Raw genomic sequence first — 16,461 nt, 5'->3', positions numbered from 1 at the left:
CTTTCCCTGCTTCTGGCCACCAGATCTGCTGTCACCCTTTTCAGTGCAGACATTGTTTGGGATGTTCTGTGAGTATTTAATTCCCTAAACTGGCAGAGAACTATTGATTTTTTCCCCTTGGCTGTAATAACTCTTTGCCATTTTAATGAGTTAAATACAACTTCCAAAAGGGTGCAGCAGACCTGGCAGAAACTAAGGTATCACCAGTTTCATGAAACTTGATGGGGTTCTTTTGGGAAGCTGAAAAGCAAATTAGTGTTTCTAAGGTTGAATTTTCCATGCGCGTATTTAGAACATTAAGGCTGCCTTCCATAAATAACCTGCCAGGTTTAATCTGAGTCTTTTCAGCAAGGTGGTGCTGAAAGCAGTTGCCTGTTGTGGTAGAGCTGGCTGAGGCAGGATATTGTGGTACTCAGATGGTTAAATGCTCTGCTGGTTAATCCAGGAGATTACCTTTCTCCAGAGCCTTCCCAGAGAAACCTCTTCAGGGCATCCTGCTTGGTTAGAAAAGGGAGCAGATGGTTTGTTGCTGCTGAACACAACAGTTTTTAAAAATACAGGGCAGCTTTCAGGATTGTCAATTAGAGCCACGTGTGAAAACAGCAGAAATGATACCTGAGTTTAGGAAAATTGCAGTTTAAATAACTTGCACCTTTACTGTCTGTTTCATATTTAAAAAGCCAAAGGTTGCATGCCTAGTGATAATACTCCTCTGTTCCCTTAAGTAAAAAGCTTCCCAGATGAATTCCCATCCCTGCCTTGTCTTCCACTCTCCTGCCAAGGCCAATGTGTCCATTTCCTACCAGTTTGGAGAAACAAATGTTAACATCCCATTAGACCAAGCTGTGGATCCCCAGCACTGTTCAGATGGAAGCAATTAAGGCTGCAGCAGTGTGGAATTGTATCCCTGTGCCTGCAGACTGACTGCCTGGGTCAAACTGAATTCATTTTTATTAAAGAAATTGGCCCTAATTGAGCAGTGCAGATTTTGTTAAGCAGAACATGGTGTATGGCTGTGATCTGCAGCATCTGTCACCAAGGCCACGCTGGATTGATGTTACAGGAAGCTTGTTATGCTTAAGTAGAGCTGCAGCTTTTAGCAAAAATGTCCATAATGCCCTGGAAGGTCTTGTTTCAAGCAGTATCTTCTTCAGAAGGGCTAAATCAACATGTAAAATTCCAATCAGGATGCTTCTTTTTTTCCCCTCCTGACTTCTCAGGTCCCTGTCCAAGAGCAGTAGTGACAGACACTCCTTGGCAGGGAGCTGCTGGCAGGGACTGGTGTGCTGGAGCTGCAGGGAGGTTCCTGGGAGGGTGGGAGGAGGTGATGATGGGCACAGAGCAGGAGGAGCTGAGCAGGAAGCCTGGGAAGCAGCAGGAGCAGGCTGCTGTGATTAGGTAGATTAGCAGAGACAGTCAGGATCATCAGTGTTTGACCTCAGCTCTGGGGCAGAGGGGGCTGGGAGCTGCCTTTGGGAAAGGCTGGCCCAGAGGGTTTCTTTCCTGAAATATGGTTTTCCTTTTCCTGAATCAGATTATGCCCCAGTGAGTTGTTTGTGTTGTGTCTTGCAGCACTCAGTAATTTTCTTCCCATACAGAAAGCTTTTAGTACTGAACAGTCTCCTTGAAAAGAAAATATTTTTTCTCCCTGCCCACACATTCACCTTCCAGATTTGGGGTGTAGTTTGAATTTTTAGCTAGAGAATTAGAGTTTGGACAAATAATTATTAATAGTAATGATTTATAGCATCCTATAGGAAGCTTTAAATTAAACTGGGTAGAATTGCCAAAGGCTTCTTGAAGGTGATTAGATGAGAGTTTGGTTGAGCCAGTGTGTTCCAGTTAAACAGCTGGGCCTGGTGAGCAGTGTTAAATGGATGTAAAGGCAGAGAATCAACAGCAGGGTCTGAGCTGAACCAGACAGTGGTGATGTGTCTGTCCACATCCTTGTCACTTGGTCCCCCTTGTGTGGGTGTGACAATTCCCATGTGTTGGGAGAAGCAGAGGTGTGGTCACAGCTCCTCCCAAGCAGGGCAGGGGGTGAGGGCTGAGGGTGTTGCTTTCAGCCAGCCCTGTGAAAGCTGAGGTTATTAATTTGTTATATAAGACATAAGGTTAAATTAGAAAAGTCTGCTGCTTTAAATATCTTTTTCAAAGGCTGCATAATCTGGTGTGGGCTAATTGTAATGACATAATCCAAAAATAGCCAGTAGTCTTTTCTTGGATGCTCATCCTGGCTGCAGTTCTGCAGCTAAAGAACAGCAAAGCTGATCTCCTCAGGGTGGGAGAGGGCAGAACCAGATCTGCTCCTGGCATGGCACAGGGGACACCTCTGGGTTCTGTCACATTTGGATCTGGAGCAGGAGGTTAATCCATGTTCAAGTAACATGATTTTAACTAGAATGCATGTTAAATGTTGGATCCACAACTTTAAGTTGTGAGAGAGGAGATCTCCTGTCTGGGCGGATATTCCCTCTTTCCTTGTGGAATGCACAGGCTTGGTCACACTGGATTTGTCTAAGGATTCTGTTTGACCCGGTGCTGGTGATAAGATGGGAGACTGGGATTTGGGAGGTGTGGGGAAGGTTGGGTTTTTGGGGTTTTTTAAATGTAATTTCTGAAATAGAAAATACAAATACAGTCAGTTACTCCTATGCTAGTGTGGTGCAAAAAGGCAGCTTCAACAGCAACTTCTCTGTTACCTTGTGGTTTTTATAGGTATTATGACAAATAAATTATCTTAATATTAAGCCTAAGAAAGGAGATGAATTGACTTGAGAGATGTGTTATGCAGTACATAGCTATAGCACCACCTCAGCTCTTGATCTGGGGTTTTTGGAAAGAAGAGTTGAGTGTATACAGTGGGGATTCAGAGTGGCTGCTGTTGTGCCAACAATGTCATAGTTGTTTTCACTGATAATTCACTGAATTTTAAAACTTTTTACCTTCCACTCGTGTAAAGAACCTTTTCAAAGCGCATTTTATAAAAGCTGAATCTTGATGTGTAGACTCTGTTTTTGAGGACAGTTTGCTTAAAGAGGTCTGGTTTTTCCATGGCTTAAGCATTTCTCAATCTTCATTGTTTTGCAGGGGCCAGTTCTCTCCTCAGGTTAGCTCAAGATGGCAGACCAGAGGCAACGCTCGCTCTCTACCTCTGGGGAGTCCTTGTACCACGTGCTGGGGCTGGACAAAAATGCCACTTCAGATGATATCAAAAAGTCTTACAGGTAAAGCTTTGACTTTTACACCTGTCCCAGTAGCACAAATGGCTTTAATTCAGTATTCAGCAAGTGGTCCATTTATGTAGGAGCCTCAGTTGGTTTATTTAGACCTTTTGCAAGAAAGATATGTGGGAAAAATAGGTGAAAACGTGGTTGCTTCTTGCAAAACAGGGTGTGAAAACATGCCTAGGCTCTAAATTTTTCCATCTTCTATCTAGTAAGTTAAATTCTAAAATGCAGTGTCATTATGAAAGGTCCTTGCCTAAGTTTGAGCAGAATTTTAGGACTGTGATCAGTTAAACTCTGCCTGTTGTATCTGTATTAGGGGTACCACAGATGGGCAGAACTGCTCTGCTGTCCATCATTTCCACTTCTGGCACAGGGAGATGGAGATTAAAGATACAAATAAGGATGAAAACAGAGCATGAATGATTACTTTTTCCTGGAATTCTATTCAAAAGTTCTTATTTTTCGTGGAGTTATTAGTTTAAAAGATTTTTTTTTTCTGTATCCCTTTCCTTAAGAGTTGGACACATGAAATGGCTTCATACTTACCAAATAACAGCTACCAAAAAAGAGTCTTGTAACATCTTCCTTTCCCATAAATCTGCTTAAAGGCAATTGCTACTGTGACCAGTGGCAATGTGTTTGAATTACGCTAGGGGTCAGCATCATCTTTCCATGAGAATACTCATTGTCAAAATGGTTTTCCTTTAGTCTTTAAGTTTTACCAAAGCTTTTTCCCTTCCAAAGTTACATGATGGCAACTACATCGTCCACAGATTCTCAAAAATTAGCTTTATCTTTCTAAAAGCTTTAAGTGGAAGTTTGAATAGGTTATCTTCAAGAAACTGGAAAATAATTTTACTTTTCTGGGGAAAATACTGTGAGTTTTTCCTTTGGAGGAGCAACCCCACAAGATGCTGGGGTGAAATGTAGCTGCTTCACACTTCCCTGAGCCTTCAGCTGATCTTATTTCCTCTGCTGCTCCTTTATCATGTTCAATCTGAACATCCTTTGCTGGCCTGGGACTGTGGGGTTTGTGTACGTGTAGGAAATAGGAAATAAAAATATTTAATTATTGCAGCCTGACTAAGCCCTTTCCAGGTTTATAAAACTTGCTGTGATTATTTCAGCCCTCACTGAGGCTGGGGCACAAGTGGCAGCTGTGGACATGATTTACTGGAGCAGCATCAGGCGCAGTGAAGTGTCCCAAGGGCACACTCAGACTGGTTTCTAAATGCTGTGAGGTACTTGCAGGCACATCCAAGTGCTTGCACACATCTTTGTTTTATGTTTGTCTAAACATTTCCCCACTGCAAAGCTGACATGTAATTGTCTGCAGACTCCTCCTGTCTTTCTCATGTACGTGACTTTGTGGTCATTTTCTGTAGGAGGACAAGTACCTTTTGTGGTGCAGGAGAACTGCCAGCATGTGGCTCCGTGTCATTTTTCTACTTGGGAGCACGTATTTTCTCTTCATAAGGAGGTGTTTAGCCAGTTATTTCTGCTGGTGTCTGTAAATAGCTTAGGCCATGTGAGAACTAGCACATTTATCAATGCTTTATCTGATTTTTTTGTTATTTGTAAGAGATCTGGCCTGATTTGGGGGGGTACGTTGTGATTTCCTGATGTCTCGAAACTCAGAAGTGTTTTCTATTCTAGCAAAGCTTGAACTGAAAAGTACTTTGTTCCTGCACAGGAATTGGTGAATTAACCACAAGTGGTCGTGTGTTCTATTTTTGTGTTCAGACACTGCAGAAGCAGCAGTTCAGACACTCTTCAAGCAGCTGTGGCAACTTGCTTTTATTTACTCTTTGGGGCTATACCTTAGACTTGTGGTGTGTCTTTTCTGTAGCAGGAGCAAAACTTACTGATGGAAATTGCTGGAGCTGAGGATAAAAAAACCCAGACATATTTTTATTCAGTGTCTTTTATTTTTTTCCATTGGATCTCTGAGGGTCAAATCCAACAGTCTGAAGTCAGTCCTGTGAACTAAGCTAGACACTGCTGTAGCCTTTTATTATCATCTAAGGAAGAATCATCGGGGAAGTTGAATCACAGATGAAGGAAAACAGTTGCAACTTAAAAGTCTCCCTTGAGTGGCAGGCTACGGAATTAGAAAAAAAATAAATCAAAAAAACAGGAACCCAAACCCCAGGTTTTATTCTCTTTTTTCTTTCTGCAGGAAACTGGCATTGAAATATCATCCTGATAAAAACCCTGATAATCCAGAGGCAGCAGAAAAATTTAAAGAGATCAATAATGCCCACGCAATATTGACGGATGCCACAAAGCGGAACATTTACGATAAGTATGGGTCTCTGGGGCTCTATGTAGCTGAGCAGTTTGGTGAAGAAAATGTGAACACATACTTCGTGCTGTCCAGCTGGTGGGCAAAGGTAAATAAAAGGGCACAGGAGTTATTCTGGATTGGTATTGGAAACTCTTAGAGAGCTCCATTTAATAACTGTTCTTTTTTGTTGGTTTTACCTTTGAAAATTGATGAATTTCTGGCACTGCGTTAATTAACCTTCTCTTACTGTGTTGTGATCTTGAGTTCAGGAGTATTTTTCTAGGAACTTCTCTAGTGATACAGGTCTAATAAGTAAGACCTGGGTTACTAATTGAAGCTTGGACTCTTCTAGTGGATTTAGAAGAGATAAGAATTTGGGGTGTGTTCTCTGGTAATATCTGGTCAATATTTTTGCAGAATGAGTCCTGACTGTGAACTTTGGCTTACAGAAAATCTCCTTGCATTTCATTGCATGGGTCCATTTTTGTACCCTATGCCAGCATTGCCTCCACCTCTTGATCCCCTAAGGAAGACAATAATTATATCACCATGCTGGTTTGCTATCTGTAAAAATATTTTTTTCAAACAATTGCACAGTGACCTATAGGAAGACTTTAATTTAGCCCATTGTCACTGTGATAAGCACCTGGCAGACCTGGCTTGTATGGAGCTGCCTTGCTCACATGCTCGGAGCATCAATGCTCAGCCATGCCCACAGCCTTGGGCTGCTCCAAGTCCCTGCTGTAGGTACATCATGGCCTGTGCATCAGCTGGTACAGCTCAGTCATTTCCAGGGTTATTTATGCAAGTTACAGCCTGTCCTGAACTGTTGTACCCCTGGATTTTAGTACAGATGTGCTTATTAGACCTGTACCTTCTTCCAGATGCAGCAAAATAGTCCAATTAACTTAAATGGTAGAAATTACTCAAGCAAACCAGGCTGGCAGTATTCACCTCAGTGTAAAATGTAGACAACCATAGCCACTTTTGCACATATTTTGAACTATTTCTCAGTGATAAAGTACAAAGCTGTAGCTACTAAGTTCTGTCTCTGGACTGCTGTAGTTTCGCTGTCTGATATTGTATCCAAGTCTCACAAACTCTGTGGTCATGGCACACTAGACACAGGTTATGACTATTTCTGTGTTTTCTGTCCTCTGCAGGCCTTGTTTGTGTTCTGTGGGCTCATCACAGGCTGCTACTGCTGCTGCTGTCTGTGCTGCTGCTGTAATTGTTGCTGTGGGAAGTGTAAACCAAAACCTCCCGAAGGCGAGGAGCAGGAATTCTACGTCTCTCCAGAGGACTTGGAGGCACAGTTGCAGTCAGATGAAAGGGGTAGGTGAAAATGCTGTGAGCTCTCTAGAATGAACATCAGTACATCAGTCCCTGCTGGAGTGCTCAGTGAGCTGGTTGTGGAAAAATCAGGTCCTGGGGTGTGGATGATGAGCAGGCAATGTTTGTGCCACAGGTTACATGGGTGATGCTGATACCAAAGATAAAATTGCTAAAAACACCTGGAGGGTCTTCACTGAACCTAGCTGGGATCAGCTTGAGAGCACTCAATGACCATCATTATGTTCTTTCCACATCCTGGGGTAACATATGGACCAGCTATGTGGGATTGCAGCAAGGGGCTCTTGTACTAAAAGGTTGGGGGTGTCAAGGCAGCTTTAATTGTGTCAGGTGTACAGGAAGTGGCGCTGCTACCCTTGTAGCTCTAATACTGTTTGTGGAGCTATTTCTGCAGGATTAAACCAATAATTTAAAATATTGTACAGCCTTGTGTATGCTCTGATGACATTTTTAATGAGCACTGCTGAATGGTGGGTGAGGATCAGCAGCTTTTACAGGAAAAAGGAAATGGTAATAAACATTCCACATGTAGAGTTGAGGTGAACGCTGCTGTGTGCACACTGAAAATCAGGGAATTAATCTCAGGCTCCCAAAGGAGCATAAAATGGTGTTATCAGAGGGTTGTAGGGAGATGTGCTTACCAAAACATACAGTGCTGTGTTTGTTCCTTGGTGTGCTAAGCCTTTTGTCTTCACTTTTCAGAGGCCTCAGACGCACCTATTGTGATACAGCCAGCATCAGCCACAGAGACAACCCAGCTCACAGCTGACTCTCACCCCAGCTACCACACTGATGGATTTAATTAAGTTAAGGAAACACTGTCATTAGAATGGATAAAAAAAAATACATGGCCAACTCAACACTAGAATCATGAACATTAGAAGTAGAGAACGGGGAGGGGGAATAATTCTGCCACAGTAAGAGGGCAGCTTTCCAACCTGCCGAAAATATTTTGTAATCCCTTCAGCCTTTTGTCACCTTTCAGTGTCGTATCTCGACGATACGTGAAGTGCTGTAGCATGCAGTATTTAAAGCAGTTTAGCTACGGTCTTATTTGTTTCCTTTCTTTTGGTTTTTTTTTTCCTCCTGTTTTGTTTTGTTTTTTGTTTTTTTTATAGCATGTATGGAGTTATGTTAAATGTCTGTGGTGTAATGTATTGAGTTGTCACAATATCAGTGCGGTGGAGACATTCTGCATTTTAAGCAGCAGTACTGGCCTAAAAATGAGATTTGAAAAGTGTCACAGAAGGCACTGTTCTTCTGTACAGCTGAGCTGTTGAAGACCTTTAGAAGTTGAGGATTTTCATTTGAGTGCAACAAACCAATTCTTTCATTCCTCCTTCTATTCCTGCATTATTATCTAAGCAAGTTTACAAAGCCAAGAACCAAAAAATGCCAGTCCTGCAGAGCTGGAGTCCTCTCTAATGCTGGTTTTCAGCTTAAATAAATCTACCTTGAAAAATAAAAAGGGAGAGTTGCCAATCTTTGAACAGTAAATTGAACAGCTCGTTGTGTATGAGGCGATCTCCAGTGACAATGGATCCAAAACCAACTGGGAATGGGCTCCTGTGGTGGTGGCAGTGGGATTTTAACTCCAAGCACAATTCTGTTTTGATTTGAGTTCAGTTGTTTTCCTGTAATGCTAAAGACCAAATAGTGCAGCTTTGTTTCTGAATGCATGAGAATCTTAAAGTGAAACTGGTTAACTGGCTCTCACTGAGCAAATGGTAAAATGCAGACAGTAGGCAACAGCAGAAATGTTTAAAAACAATTGGTGTTTAAAAATTTGTTCTAATAATTTGAGACTTTTAATAGGCAAATGGGGTATTACATATCTTTTTTTAAAAGCTTTTATAATACACTAACCCTTTAATTTAATGAACATCTTTGTGGAGTACTTAAATGGGTTTTAAGGAACAAACCACCATTCTTTGTGTTTATATTGTATAATTTGCACATTGTCTTGCATTTAGATTTGTTTACACCATTGTTTCTCTTTTCTTTGGAACAACTATGTGGAAATCACTGAAAGGTTTCCTGTACTATTTTGAAACCAAATCAAGTCTGAATTCTGTTCTAGAAACTGTGGTTTACTGAGGTTTGACTGTTAAAAAGGCATTTTAGGCAGCTGCTGAATTACTGGTGTATATTGTTGTCAATAGTCCTGCTTTAGGTGATCCAGAGTCAGATCTAGAACAGCTCAGAGAACCCACACTTGGCACTTTCAGTGGGTAATTACAGCCTCGTTAATTTTAATCATCACGGTTTTATATCACAATGCCTCTACTGTCCCTTGTACCCCCATCCCCCTGATCTGTTTTCCCCTCTTTCTGTGGAGGGGCTGTTGGCACCTTCCCCTCGTGTCTGCTGCTCCCTCGCCAGCTCCAGGTGGTGCTTTGAAGCAGGGTAAAGATCCATTGGTCTGCACAAAGGCTGCCAGGAAAGGGCAGGGACCCAGAGAACTATTCTGAATATATTTTCCTGCTGTCTTTGCATGAGCAACGTGAAATCTGCCATGAAACCATGTTAAACGTGCTGGGTAGGAGAACATGTTCTCCCCAAGGTCTCAGTGCTCAGTGAGGAGTGTTTGCACACCCAGACTTTGCTGTGGCTGTTGGTACAAACACATATTTGCCTGCATGGGAGCTTGCTGCAGATCAGCATGATTTTAGTACCATATCCAGCCCCCAAAATTCCCCCAAAAATCTGTTCCTTTTAATTAATGGCTCAATTTCAGCAGCACACTCCTTAAGTCACTTCTTCTTTGCCCATAGTCCTTACAGACCTGAAATGTGGTGGTTTAGTGCAAGATACATTTATCTTTTCCTGACTTGGATGGCCTTGAGGACATTTGTGTATGATTTGGCTTGAGGTCCATATTTAGTTAATGACTTTCTTTGACCCCTTGGAACAAAAAGCCATTTTTAGGCTTAAACCCAATATAATTTTGTCTGTCCCTGTAGTTTTTGCCTGAAGCCTGTTCTGGATGTAAAATTGCACTCTGGAATATGGTGGGGCATGTGCAGGCTTTGTCCTCTCCACATTCACTGGTTAAAATTGCCTGTATCTGCAAATTGTGTTCTTGGTAAAAAAAAAAAAAGGTATTGAGGGTTTTTTGCTTTGTAAATGAGTGTGGCTCATCAGAGCAAGTCAGTGAATGAGGAAGGAGCTCTTCCCTGGGAGCTGTTCCATTCCCTGTCCCTGTGTTTATCTCAGTGGATAATATGGAGATGGTTGTTGGGTGTTGCTCTGCTGCAGAGCAGCTTTGCCCCCAGTGCTTGGGGGTGGTTGTCACTGTTAATTTGGAATAATGCTCTTGTTTCTTACCCTCTCTGGGCTGTTTCCAGAGAAGTAGAGGGGCTGGTGGGAAGTTGTGGCTCCAGGGAGGTGTGTGGCACACCTGGAGTCACTCTGCAGGCTCCTGACAAGGGAACTGAAGTGTGGGCAGCACATGAGGACCAGAGGCAGAACAGTTATCTGTGGGGAAAGATGACATCCAGGATAAGTTTGCAGTTTTAGATCTTTGCTTAGCAAGGGATGAGTTTGGAGAGAGACTGCTTTCCTGTTGGTTCTGTCTGTGGGTGGTGTGTGAACAGGAAATTGGTCTGTTACATGCCAGAGTGATGTTAGATGCTCCAAGGGAAACCGTTCCGAGATCTCACTTACAGGGAATGATGGGAAAACATAATTCTAGAGGAATATTCATGTTTTTTGAAGCTCTTTCAAGTTTGCCCATGTTACTGCTTAATCTCTGAGTTTGGGATTGTTGTGTATTAATGAAGTTCTTGAACTATGTAAGGAAGTGATTGAAACATTCCTTCTTTGAAGCCAAAACCGTGTCATGGCACATAAGTACATTAATGCCCACTCTTCCCCTCTTGGAGGGAAGGTGCAAGAGTACCCTGGGCTCTAACACAAGTTGCACTTCATAGTGGCCAAGTAGAATCCTAGTAAATGCAAAGTTCTATTGGGAATGATGGTTTAATATCTGGCAGAGAAGCTCAGACAGGAATTCTGAGCTTGGGCAGGGGGAGTTGCAGCGACCCAGTGCTGCAGCCTGACCTGGCTTAGTGCAGAATGTTTCCCTCCAAAATCAAACCTGACCACTGTCCATCTCAGTCCAGTGTTTTGCCAGAATTAAAATTTGGATTTTATTTATTTATTTGTTTCTTTAAAGTTGTATCATTTGTACAAGTTGCCTGAATCCTCCATTCCAGTTGTTCGGCCACCTCCATCCAGCTCCTCCAACCTCTCCAGCACCGATTTCCTTAGCACTTGTAGCTAAGGGTGAATCCCAACTGGAGAGTTTGGTGTTCAGGATACTGATTTATCCCTGTGTTGCATGGAGAGCCATTTCTAGCTTAGGTGAGGAGGGAAAGCTGCTGCTGAGAGTGCTCAGGTACCAGCTGTCCCTCCTGGCACATGGAGCTTCTGGAAAAGGAGGTGCTGGATCTGTCCTGCCCATCCTCCCTAGGGATGGGAACATCCTAAACGCACTGTACTGAAGGGGCATTGCACCCCTTAAATGCCAGTCTCATTTTGTTAGTGATATTTGTAGGAAATTCTTAAATATTTATCTGTATATAAATTTATGTAAGACCTCATGGCATCCCATAGGGTGTCAGTTTTTGCCGGTCCCATGCAGTGATGTTTTAGAGCCATGTTCCCTCTTTACTCTTCTTTTTAGATTTGTAGTCTTTTAAAACTGCTTTAGATATTAGCACTCCTAGTGTTCTTGAAGTGGGATCCTCTTGGAGGTTTGGAGGGGCAGAACAGAGGAGGAGGGCTTGGGCATGGCACAGAAACACTCAGTCCTGTGGCAGGGCTGTGGTCGGGGGAGTGCAGCTCTCCAAACCCTTCCTGTCAGCCTGTAAACACCTCACACAGGTGTAACCAGGGCAGGAGCCTGACAGAAAAACTATTCCTGTCCCATCTGTGACTCAGTTTAGTGGTGTGGGAGGGACACCTGTGCACTCTGAGGGGCTGTTCCAGAGCATTTGTACCACACACGCTCCTTGAGAGAGGCACCTGCTTCTCTCAACTACTTTGTGCCCTTCCTCTGGTGCCCCTTGATCTTTTTGCCAAGTTCTGGATAACATAGGAAATTTATGCTGCAGGTTTTTTTGTACCCAGTGCACCTGTATCTTGGCATCATGTTTAACAGGTCACTCTGCCAGGGTGGTCTGGGCAGTTTGCAGTCCCCACCTCGTGTGAGTAATTCTGAATGGTGTTTAAATGCATTAATCTTGGAGCACTGAACCCCCAGTTATAGTTTATAGTGTCAGGTCAATATAAATTTCACATGCTTCAGCATCTGGTGCTGCTTCTCTGTATTCTAGTGGAGATCATCTAGTTTGTAGTGTCTCATTGCACCAACAGCTGCTTAAAATCTCTCGAAAGAATCGTAGCCAGTAGCTCACCAGGTGGCAGGAAATTTGTCAGTGTTCAGCTCCCGCAAGATCCATGGTCCCCTCCACGAGCTGCCTTTGGAGGCTTTCTGGGACTGTCTGGGACTCAGCAAGACTGCAATTCCTGTGTTCTTCCAAGAAGACATTTCCTTTACGAGGAGAAGCCGCGGGAGGGAAGCTGGCTGTCTGATGTTTGCACAAGCCAAATGCCAGAAATCTGGAAGATGAACTTTCATTATGCCAATGTTACATGCACAGTTCATTTTGGTGTTAAAAGGATAGATGCTGGCAATTTCTGGTGGTTATATATATATATATGTATGTATATGTATAGAGGAAGCTCTTATATAAACTGGCTGTTCATTCCCGAGTGCCGTTGTCTTCTCTGCTCCCTCTCCCAGCCCTGTGGGTGCTCTCTTGCAGTCTGTGAGCGGTTGCCTGTCAAACCATTCCAAAAATTTAACAATCTACTTGAATTCCATGAGCTGCCTCTTGTCCCAGCTCCTCTGGATGGAACAGAGCTCTGCCTGCTCCAGCTTTCCTTAGGGGGAGAGAAGGGAGAGCTAGCAGAGGGCACAGAGGCAGCTCTGGAGTGACTGGAAGTTGTGCAGCTGGCACGTGGGGTGTTTAGATGTGGTTAATGTGCTCATCACTGAAGCTGTGATAGAACACATGGATTTGGGTTTTTCCCCTTGTTTTCACCACATTGGACTCCCCAGAATGGGGCTGGGGGAGCTCACAGAGCAAGGTCCACCCCGTGCTGAGGGCGTGGGCTGCAGTATCACGTGTGTGTATGTATGTATATATGCACATATGTATATATTTATACAACAGGTGTGCACCTTGGGTTTTTCTTTGGTGGTAAAAGCGTGAGATTTGGCTCCAAGTAGTGCTCTGAACTCAGCCAGACAGGTGGAAGGTGTGAGTTTTGTGTGGCCACAAATTTGTGCTTCTTTGCTCTCAGCTGCAGGAAAACCCAAACCCGACCTGTGGGGTTGAGGGACTGGTGAGGACATGGTGAAGGAGCCTGTTGTATAAATAAATGGGTCCTAGGAGCAGGAGAAGCATCTCCTGCTCCCCACACCCTGCTCAGGGAGTTCCCACATGAGCAGCATGGGGTTTGCATGGCCAGGTGCTGTCCCTCCTCTTGCAGGTGGGTTCCATAAGGACTCTGAGTTACTGAAATTCCTATACCTGAAGCTGGCAGTGATCCATGTGAAGGCACAATGGTTGTGGCTGATGCACATGTGAGTCCCACCATGTCCCCTCTAGCCTGTTCCTGACACGCAGCACACCAGGGGTTCCTTCATGGCAGAAATGGTGGAATATTGGGCAGATTATTACTGCTGGCACCTCTGAAGTTCTGTTTGTGACCATCATGGCTGATGAACTCCAGGTTTGCCAATTCCAAACATGCTGTTTCCGTGCTGGATGCTGAGCTGATGGCTGTCATTCCTTCCTCCCTCTCATCCCACCATTGCCTGCCTTGCTGGGGCGGGGTGTGGATGGGTCGGTTGGTGTCACTGCTGACATCCCAGGCGGTTTATGTTCATTTTGCATGTGAGCAAGGCCCTGAACTGTGTAATTCCTCGTGGGGTTTGGTTTCCTGGCCCCTTTATGGAGCCAGCGGGAGCTGAGGATGCCGGGAGAGACTTGCCTGCATTTGCACTGCACTTCAACTTGGGCGGGGGATAGAGGGAGCCCATCTTTAAAAAAATAAAAAAATAGTTAAAAAAAACCCCAAACCAAACCCACCACAATCGAAGTATAAATGCATCTGAGAAGCAATTATAATATAGACATATATCTATTTTGTTATGTTACTAAAGGACCATACTTTGAGTTGTCTGTAAGTAGACGTGGCTGTCTGAATTCGTGGATTGTAACACTCGATACTACTGAGCTCCTGTACATACCCGCGGCGACGGCAGAAGGAATTATTTTCTGTTTTAGCATGGTAATTTGTGTCTTGTATGTCCAAATATAAACTAAAATAAAGATTGCTAAGTTATCGGAAACCACTGTTGTAAAATAAATGTTTTCAATGCAGAAATGCCCATCCGAGTTTTTCTTTCTTTATTTGCACGAGAGGGAGGGGCTGTGGGACAGGGTGGGGCTGGCTGGGAAGTGGGAGAGATCACCCATCCCTGGGATGGGCACTGGGTGCAGGGTCTCTGGGGCAGGAACTGTAGCCACTGCCCTGTACCCCTCCTGCACCCACTGTGGGGTCTGGGCTGGTTTTGAGCCTGAAAGTCCAAAGATCTTCATGTGATCGTGGACCCTGGAAGGTATTTGGGGTGTAAATGCAGGGTAGAGTTGTTGGTGGGGGGGGGGAATTGTACACAGGGCTGAGGGAGGCAACAGGAGCTGTCTCTGCAGTAAAAATACCCTTTTCTGGAGAAACTCTGGTTATTGACACTGGGTTTGCTCCTGCTGTTGCTGGTGGAGAGAGCAAAGATGAGTGGAAGATGTACTGAAGGAGCTCTGAGACTGACCCAAGCCAAGGTGGGGACCAAGGCAGCACAAATCTGTCTTGCCCCCAAGCCCGTGGTGACTGTGGGGCTGTCCCTGCTGCAGGTGCCACCAGCAGCTGTTCTGACCCTGGGATTGTTCATTTTGGAAGAGTGAGTTCTGCATTTGATGGAGGTGAGCACTAAATTGTGTTTTATCTTAGGGTTGTCAGGTTGGACAGGGCTTTAAGCAGCCTGATCTAGGGGGAGGTGTCCCTGCCCGTGGCCCATGTTGCCCTGGCAACACCAAAAGCTGCTGGGGCTGAGCAGCCCCTCCAGAGAGGCAGGAGTGGGGTGCAGGGTCAGGCCAGGTTGGGTTCAAAGCTGAGACCAAGCTGTTTAACTTGGGCACATGCTGCTCACCACTTCCCTGCACTCCTGTCCACTGGCCCCTCTCTGATGTCCCCAGGCTGCCGGAGGTCCTGTCCAGCCCTGTGCCCACCCCAGTCAATCACCCAAGGCTGGGATGGCCGAGCTGGCCTGGGGGAAGGATACTGACCACTTCCCTGGTCTGCAGAGTGCAGGGTCCTGGGACAATTTTCCTCCTTCCACCACGACTGTCAGTGCCTGGGAGCCTTCCCAAGCCCACCTCAGCCCTGTCAAGCCTGGCAGAGGACTGTGCACAGCTTGGGGTGGGAATGGCTGCTCCAAGCTCGGGGCCGTGATTGCAGGAGGGCGATTGAGCTGAGGGGGGCTCCATGCCCCAGAGAGGACACAGCTTGGGGAGGGAGGTGGCCTCTGGGGGGGCTGCAATGCCCTTGCTGCCAATGTCTTACACAGATGCTCGCCTTCTTCCAAGAACTGCCAAGCTCAGGTGTCACTAAACCTTGTCCCAAATCCCCATCTGTGACACAAAAGGTGCAGACTTGCTGTGAAGTTGGGAAGCAGCAGATTTTGGAGCCATTCTCAGGGATACTGGAGAAACCCTGGCTGGGTCTCAGGGTGCAGCTTTCAGCCGGGGTGGCACTACCTGCATCATTCAGAGCTCTTTACGGAGATGTTTTTTCTCACCCAAGGAAGCATCTGGGATTGCTCTGGTGTTTTTGGGAGGACCTGGTCCAGGTCCACACGTTTATGACAGCAGGAAAGCATAAGAGCACAGGAGCAGGGCAGGTACGACTGTGACTTTAATGCACAACAGTGACACGCGGGACGCAGTGACAGCAGCACTGCCAGGCAAGGTGGGGACTCCCGAGGCACGGCTGCAGCCCCCAGCATCCCCCCCGTTCTCCGCTCCGCCGTGGTGTCTTGTTACGGGGTCGGTCTCCTTCATTCCCCCACCTCCAACGACCCTCCCTCATTTCCCTATACTCTGCAGCAAGAGCTTATTGCTGAGCGCCTTCTGGGCCAGTCTCTCCTCCCGGGACATTTCCAGGAACTCGCGCAGGAGGTGGAAGGTGAGATCCAGCGAGTTGGGTTTTCCGTCTCGCCTCTTGCCGGTTTGCAGCGCCCGCCGGGCTCGGGGGGCCGGGGCGAGCTCTGCCCCGTGGAACAGGCAAAGTCTTTGGGGCAGGGCGTCGGTGGCCGGGACCGGGGCTCTCGGGGCTCCCATCCAGGGCTCCCAGGTGAGTTGGGGGGCCAGGGTCAGCCTGCGGGACGGACCCCGGGGCCACTGCAGCGGGGAGCAGGTCTCCGAGGGCAGGAAGAGCAGGACGAGGACGGAGGCAGCTGAA

At 45.6% G+C, this 16,461-nt stretch overlaps 2 protein-coding genes across 2 annotated transcripts in view; one reads left to right on the top strand and one right to left on the bottom strand.

The window, feature by feature from the left end:
* The window catches only part of DNAJC5 (DnaJ heat shock protein family (Hsp40) member C5), a 16,127-nt gene extending 1,796 nt beyond the window's left edge, over nt 1–14,331 (top strand). Inside the window, exons 2-5 of the mRNA XM_031057947.1 lie at nt 3,091–3,227; nt 5,410–5,623; nt 6,681–6,852; nt 7,573–14,331. Of these exons, the coding sequence (XP_030913807.1) occupies nt 3,121–3,227; nt 5,410–5,623; nt 6,681–6,852; nt 7,573–7,676 (597 nt within the window). The 5' untranslated portion in view covers nt 3,091–3,120 and the 3' untranslated portion in view covers nt 7,677–14,331. The remainder of the gene's footprint in view (nt 1–3,090; nt 3,228–5,409; nt 5,624–6,680; nt 6,853–7,572) is intronic.
* A 1,718-nt stretch (nt 14,332–16,049) lies between these two features.
* The window catches only part of CRH (corticotropin releasing hormone), a 7,874-nt gene continuing 7,462 nt past the window's right edge, over nt 16,050–16,461 (bottom strand). Inside the window, exon 4 of the mRNA XM_014307483.2 lies at nt 16,050–16,456. Within this exon, the coding sequence (XP_014162958.1) occupies nt 16,086–16,456 (371 nt within the window). The 3' untranslated portion in view covers nt 16,050–16,085. The remainder of the gene's footprint in view (nt 16,457–16,461) is intronic.

This window comes from Geospiza fortis, unplaced genomic scaffold, assembly GCF_000277835.1.
Source record: "Geospiza fortis unplaced genomic scaffold, GeoFor_1.0 scaffold188, whole genome shotgun sequence".
Taxonomy (NCBI): Eukaryota; Metazoa; Chordata; class Aves; order Passeriformes; family Thraupidae; genus Geospiza; species Geospiza fortis.
The sequence above is the reverse complement of the archived record's forward strand: the minus strand, read 5'-3'. Positions and strand labels throughout refer to the sequence as shown.